Source organism: Manacus vitellinus, unplaced genomic scaffold (assembly GCF_001715985.3).
Source record: "Manacus vitellinus isolate BGI_N305 unplaced genomic scaffold, ASM171598v3 scaffold_16_pilon, whole genome shotgun sequence".
NCBI lineage: Eukaryota > Metazoa > Chordata > Aves > Passeriformes > Pipridae > Manacus > Manacus vitellinus.
Window position 1 is genome coordinate 6,213,840 of NW_021939189.1, and position 7,366 is coordinate 6,221,205.

Genomic DNA, 7,366 nt, shown 5'->3' on the forward strand with positions numbered 1-7,366 from the left:
GTTCCTTTGTCATGACTATACACCCGTTGTGTACACATTTAAGAAAAAGCCCTTTTTGGTGGCAGGGTTTCTGTAGCAGGACCATTTATATTTGTTGTGGTTAAATCACATCCATTTTCTAATTTGTACCTAACACACACTCAAATCCCTCCTTAAGCCTGAGCTGTACAGGCACATTTTGTCTTTGCTGCTGACTTAATCAAGCAGCAGCGAGCTGCTGTGTGCTCTCTGCAATCTCTGTCTCTTGCACTGGGGAAAAAAAAAGAAAAAGGAAGGGGGAGAAAGAAACACTTTGCAAAGGGCTGCTATTATCCACGCACTACAGCAACAGCATATTTAGTGCTTGTGGCTCTGGGGCTGCAGTAATTAATTGTGTGTCTGACACTTTGGCTGGCACAGCCTTGCACCCAGAGCTTTCCCATCACAGCAAGCACCCCGGTACCCATTCACGCCAAAATCAGTCCCCCCAGGCCCCTCTGGAAGACGGGCACTCACCCCAGGCATGGCGGGGAGGTTGCGGGGGGAGCTGTCCAACTCTAGGCAATGCTGGGAGCTGGGGCAGCTGGGGTGGGGGGCTACACCAAGGGGCTGATAGGGAAGCCTGGAATCTCCATCCCTTCCCCACCTCATGAACACAGCTCTGCTCGGGGTCCTCCTCCCACCCCCAATCCCAGTCTTGGACACAATCCTGTAAAGTCCTCATAAAGATGCTCTCTGCTCCTATACAAGCCCCACTGGCTGGAGAGAGGATGTCTCCCCAAATCCCCCTTTCCTTTCATTCCCGTGGCAGGTGGAGCATCCCCACCCCTCCGGGAGGAGATGAACGCTGCAAGCCCTCCTCCATCTCCCCCAGCCCTGGCTGCTTGCACAAGGAGAGGAGGTTCTGGGGGTCGGACGGGGGGTGTTGAAGCGGGGACCCTCCGCCCGCCCTCCCCGTGGCCGGGGCTGCGCCTGCCCTCCCTCCGCCGCTTCTTGCGAGCGACGCTGCTCAGCGTGCGCTGAGGGAAGGAGGGAGGAGGGAGAAGGGAAGGAGGGAGGAGGGAGGGGACCTCCCTATCTGGCTCTATCTTCTCCGCTGCCTCTCACATGCTCCGGGAGGGCGATGCGGCTCCCCGCGTCCCGCTGAGCGAGGCCGCCTGCACCCCGCCGGGGCTGCCCGCAGGGCGGGGGGCTGCCCGCGCCCCCCTCGGCCTCCACACCCCCGCCACCCCCGCTCCGACCCTCGGGGGCTTTTATTATTTTATTTCGTTGGGGTTTTACTTTATTTAGTTTTGTTTTATTTTATTTTATTTTTGTTTTCTTTAACCCTCCTGGAAAAACAAAACAAAACAAACAAAAACAAAAACAAAGCCGCCGCTGCCTGCACCGACCCCCGCGGGGCTGGAGAGGCTGATGCGGCCGCCAAGGTAAGCGGGGCGGGGGGCTGGGGGCCCCCCCGGCCGCATGTCCCCGGCTCCCTGCATGGCCCTTCCTCCTCCGGACCTGTTGAGGCTCCCGGTCCCCGCCTGCCTCCCCCCTCCCCGGCTGTTTTTTTTTTTTAAGGAACCTCGATTCTTCCCATTTTCCCTGCCCAGCGCTCCCTGCCCGGCTCGGCGCTAGCTGGCGTGCATGCGGTTATTCATTTATCCTCCCTTCTGATGGTTGCCACTAAAGCTGCTCCCTGCTGCGCTAAGTCAATCGAGTAATTCCTTGCAGACCACTGATGAGAACTGAAAACATCCTCCCCAGTATCTCCCCCTTTTCCTTGGATAGCTCTTCCCGGGGATGATCGCGATTATCGAGACCGGAGCGGGGGCACAAAGCTTTCCTTGAACTCCTCCGGTTGCACAGCGCTGGGGGGTCTGCCAGCTCCGAGGGGAAGAAGGTCGGGAGGGTGACAGCTGGACAGATGTGGGATACGGCAGGGATGGTCACATCTGTGGATGGGCAGCTGACGCGTGGCTGAACAGGGCGAGAGAGTTTGTTCCTGATGCCCTGAGTCCGTAAATTGCACTAAACCTCATCCAGGGGACGGGGGACAAAATTCAGCCCCCAGCCGGGACAGTTCAGAGGCGCCGGCCAGCGCAGCCCCTGTGCGGGCTCACTGCCACTCTGAGACATGCATGTTGCCCTTCCTAAAAATTATATATATTTAAGGAAACTGGGCTGCGTTTGCAAGACAGGTGCTTTTTGTTGTGGTGGTGGTTGCGAGGCAGGAGATGAAAGTTTGGTGTTGTTTTGATGTGATTCTTGATTGCTGCCTGTTGGAGTAATTGCATCGCAATTGCTCAGAGGTAGAATCAATTTCCCCAAATTGAGATTTTAATGGGAGCTCGCAAGCTGCTGTTATGTCATGTGGTTTAAGGCGGCGTTGGATTGCATTTATTTTATAAACTGGATACTTTTGCAGGCGGCGCAGGGATAACAGCACCACCCAGCGGGGCCACAGCCCCGGCCCAGCCCAGTCCCAGCCCAGTTCCCCCCAGTCCCAGCTCAGCTCAGCTCAGCTCCAGCTCCAGTCCCAGCCTTAGTCCCAGCCCAACCTCAACTCAGCCCAGTCTCAGTCCCAGCCCAGCTCATTCCCAGTCCACCGCAGTCCAGCCTTAGTCCCAGCCTTAGTCCCAGCCCAGCCTTAGTCCAGCCCAGCCTTAGTCCCAGCCCAGCCCCAGCCCAAGCCCCGAGCCGGGCACACCCGGGAGGGTGCCCAGTACCAGCTCCAAGATGTTCCCCCTCCACAAAACTTCCCAGTTTCGTTTGCCAAAATCCTACAGAAGTGTTGGAAAAGTTGTTTGGGTTTTTCCCCCCTGCCCATAATAAGGAATGTCTCTTTCTCAGATATTCAGGACAAAGTTTTAAATCAGCTGAGGACACTGTCACTTAGTGTTTCATGACGGAGAGGGCAGGAAAGGTTTCCTGTGTTGGGTTGTATTTGGGTTATTTGTATTTGGCCACTGCTGTCAGGAATTGACAGAAGGGGACTTGGGAAAGGTGGTTGGGTTTCACAGAGCTTTTTCCATAGGATCCTTCAAACACCCCTTGCTCAAAGGGCTGCAGATGTAGATTTGCAAACACTTGATGCCATCTCCCACCTTTAAATGAGATGGAGGAGATGTCCTTAGCTGACCTGTCAGTCAGAAGCGGGGAATTAGAGAGCTATGTTTGCACTTTCTCAATATATCAGGAGCTTTTAAAAGCAGCAGAGAAAGACTGTCCCATTCCACAGACTGGCTTCTGTCTCTGCTGATAAACAGAGACAGTTCTCTGCAACTCTTCTGGTGTCCCTGCCCAGGGCAGGGGGGCTGGAACTAGATGATCTTTAAAGTCCCTTCCAACCCAAACCATTCTGTGATTCTGTGATTCTGAGCATTTTTTGGCAGTTCAGATTTAGCCATCTTTTCTGCTGGGCTAACATTTGGCCATTTGAACTCGGTCTTGGGAACCTCCCAGCCCATCTTCTATATGTTTCACAGGGGAGCCAAGATGTGAAGAAGATACACTAAAGAGATATTGCTTGATATTTACCCCAAAGAGAAGACTGGGCCAGGAAGACCAGCTCCCTGCAGAGAACTAAATATACAGATGGTGAATTCCAGCCAGCCTTCCAAACACTGCTGAACAAGGGATGGCTACATGCTCCCATGTGTAGGAGTCAGGCTTTGCAAGCAAGGGAAGGGGGGAGACATGAATGAATGTCACCAGTCAAAAAAAAAAGAGTTGACTTGATGAACTCTGAAAATATCGCTGCTTGTTTTGCTTTCTGTCATGGGTGACAGCCCATCTTCCCTTCCCCTTGTCCAGCCTGGCTGGTTTTCAGCATTTAGAGGTGATTTTTATGGCTGTGAGCTTGAAGCAGGCATTTTGAGCAGAGAGGGTTGCCCACCACAACTTCAGTGGGGGCTGCTGATAATCCACAAATCTACAGATGCAAAGATGCAAGTCAACAAAGCATTCTTATATTTTACTTATTGGTGGTACAAAGCTATAATTTATTTCACCTTCAACCCACCAGCCTCTTTTTGATGAGTTGATGAGTCTGTTGTTCACAGGGGCAGCTGTGGGGAGAGGGATTATCTAAACCAGCAAACTCTTCTCTGCACTTTGCTATGCAGGAGTGGGTCAGTCTTCTGAGCCCAGTTCTGTGCCATCACTTCTGCCTTCCCTTTTCAGTTGCTGCCCAAGTTCACTGCAGGGCACTAAGGAGACCTTGAGAGGACACTTTCCCTGTCAGCTGCTCTACCTGCAAGGCAACTGGTTGGTAGGGAAGGGGATTTAGATGTGTATTCAGCAGCTTTGAGGTGCACAGCTCAGGGAGAGCATATGCTTGTTCTGCCAGGGAAACTGTAAAATGATAAAAAATTGGAGTGATGAGTAAAAGGAAGGTCTTTGAAATTAACTGCAGCGTTTTCCACTATTGCAGACATCAGAGGTGGCTGTTACTGCATAAAGATGTTGGGGTTTTGTTGTTTTTTGTTCAGTTTTTTTTCTTTAATAAGGGCACTATTCAGAACACAAGTGTTTGGGTTTACCTCCACAAACATTTTGACATCAGCTGTCAAACTTATCCAGACAAAATCTTGGGGGTTTACACTCCAAACTTCCTTTCCTCCTCCTTTAAGGAGCAGTTTGCTTTTTGCTGCTTACCCTAAACACACATATTTCTCTGCAGAACATTTCAGGATTAGCTTTTTTGCAGGGGTGATCATGGCTTATCCCAGACAGGCCATGAGATGAATACCTTGTCCTGAGGCAGAACAGGCAAAGGCACATGTGTGGAGATAGTGGTGTGAAAAGTGGCCATGCAGAAAGTTCATGGGAGAGTCAGGAGCAGACAAGGAGCCTTGACATCCATTCCTCTAACTACTAGTTGCAGTCCTCAGAAATACCCATGTTTACTATTTTAGCCATATAATTACAGGTAGTGAATAATTCCATTAGGAAGGCTGTAAGGGGAGCTCTCATCTGCAAACCTTTGGGTGCAAATCAGCCACATTCATCCAGCCCCACTAAATCCCTCAGCCACGCACGGCGTGACGCAGGGCAGAGGAAAGTAAAGTTCAGGCTGGTGATCCCGGCTGAGTGTCCCATGGGAACTGGGAATCTTCCAGCTCATCCTGCAAAAACCTCGGAGAAGGCTGTGATTCGCAAGTCACCCCTCTGCAATGACACCAAACACGGGGATCAATGTGCAGATGACCTCGGAGGTGCCTGTGCCCTGGGGCTGAGCCGCTGCACGGCTCTGCCGTGGTTGCGTTTTAGTGGTGGGTGGTTTCCCACACACTGTTTGCAAAGAGCACTGGGCTCAGTGCTGCCTAAACAGGGAGTCCTGGATGGGATTTAAGAGGGAAAACACAGTTGCTCCATGTTTCCAAGCCTGGATATCCCCATTAAGCAAGGCAGAGACCCGAATTTCACACAGCCTGCGATTCAGCAGGCAATTTAAAGTCCAGGTCTTTGATTGAGCTAATCAGAAAGGCGAAGGTTATTTGAAAAACACAGGAGGGGGAGCAGGATCTCAGAAACGCACCTTATTTGGGGCCTTTTCCTCCCTGAAGTTACGGTTTGGACACATCTGTTGTTTTCTCCAGCGAAATCCGCTGCTTTGATCGGTGCCAAGAACAGCAATCCCATTTGCAATGCATGATGCAACGGAGCAAAATCAAGGAGAAATTTTTACAAACTGGAGCCAGGGGCACCCGACCGTTGCTTTATGGCAGTGCAGTTTTCCCTACACCAAAGGCAGAATTTCCATCGAGGGTCTTATTTTAAATATGAGGCTTCAAACTGGATTCCAGGCTATCGTTGCAATGTGTCAGCTTGCCCCAAAACGGCAATACCAAAGTGGTGCTTTAGGTCAAACCATCAAAACAGCCTCGCAGCAGCTATTTAACAGCTGGGTTTTAAAAGTTCATAATTCAGATTTTTTTTTGAGTTAAAAATAAATAGATCGTGTTAGATGTCATCAGTGGGGATAACAGCAGAAGTGATGTTTTTCATTTTGAAATAAAAGCAAAAGTCACATTGCAAGAGGCGAGGGTGAGAGCAAGAGAAAGGAATTTGGGGTCTGAAACCCCATCCCCTGGACCTCCCCCCCTTTCCTGGGCTCCCCCTAGCTCACAGATCCTCTCCCTCCTCCCCTCGGGCTCCTTCCAGCCTCCCAGGCCCCTTCCAGCTCCAGCTGCCTACACATCCCATCAGCAGGCATTTCTTCTTGGGTGGTAGGAGCAGCTGGCAGGGTTTGGACATATTTGCCCCTGTTTGACATCCCCCACAAAGAGGTGCTTCGAGTCGGTGTTCCTCCCACACTGCTTCTGCTACAGGTCTGGATCCGGCCTGCCAGCTTTCATCTCCTGCCCAGCTCTGCCCGCTCTGGCAGCTCCCCTGCACACAGAGCTCCTTCTGATTTTAGTGGACACCGTCTGACTGCAGCTCTAGGGCCAGCAGGACCAAGACAGATCTCCACTCAGGCAGGAAAGGCCACAGGATTTTTGGATCCCATCTGGGTCCCAGATGGAAAAGCCTCAGTGTTTTAATTCCTGTTGCAGCCTGGATAAAGCCTCAGAGAAGCTCCTCCTTCATTTGAAGGCAGGGGGCTCACACCCCTCACAGAGAAATAGGTGTTAATAGGTATCTTTGCTTCTTGGGTATTTATTCCCACCTCCTCTTCCTCCTTCCATGGGATATTTGTTGTAGCTGAATTACAGATTCGATCTGAGACAGGGAAGAGATCACAAACTCTTGTTGGAGACTTTAAGCTACTGTCACTCCAAAAATCATCCTTAAGGATGTTTGTGAGGTGGAAACTAAAGAGGTTTCCAAGGACAACTAGAAGAAAAGTCAAGGAGCATCCCAGGCCTACAGCTTATAACAAGTTGCTGGAGAGAAGACCCATGGTCTTACAGAGTTGGAAGAAGGGTTGTGTAAAACAACCAGCCTCCCTTCATTCTTTGTCTAAGAAGCCCAAGAGAAAGGAGATGAAACATCGGGGTGGCAAGGGGACATTCAATCAAAGGAGGGCTAATGATCCAAAACAGGGAAGTTATTAAAGCCTACACCCTCATTCAGAAGTGAAATTGTCTTAGTTCACTGTGGCTAAAACATCCTTTAAGGGAAATTTTTAAGAGATCCAAGCTAAGTGGATGCCTTGCTCCTGGGCCTAGCCCTCTCGTGGGTGGAGCAGACCCCTGAGTTGGTGGGGATTAAGATCCAATCTGCTCACCTCCTCACGCTGTGGCATTGCAGGAGGTGGAAAAGAGCAGGATCTTGAAGACCAGCAGGCAAATGCCTGTGTGCTCCAAGCTGCTGCTCTGTCCACATGGGTCATGAGCAGGTAGAGTTCTCCTAGGGTTGCAGTCTGCCTGGGGGCAGCCCAAAGGGTCTCTGAGGGGGG

The 7,366-nt window shown here is 51.2% G+C and overlaps 1 protein-coding gene across 1 annotated transcript in view; it reads left to right on the forward strand.

Moving 5' to 3' along the window:
* Positions 1 to 1,253: 1,253 nt before the first annotated feature.
* Positions 1,254 to 7,366, forward strand: part of RGMA (repulsive guidance molecule BMP co-receptor a) — a 25,273-nt gene continuing 19,160 nt past the window's right edge. The window contains exon 1 of the mRNA XM_029958839.1: positions 1,254 to 1,406. Within this exon, the coding sequence (XP_029814699.1) occupies positions 1,393 to 1,406 (14 nt within the window). The 5' untranslated portion in view covers positions 1,254 to 1,392. The remainder of the gene's footprint in view (positions 1,407 to 7,366) is intronic.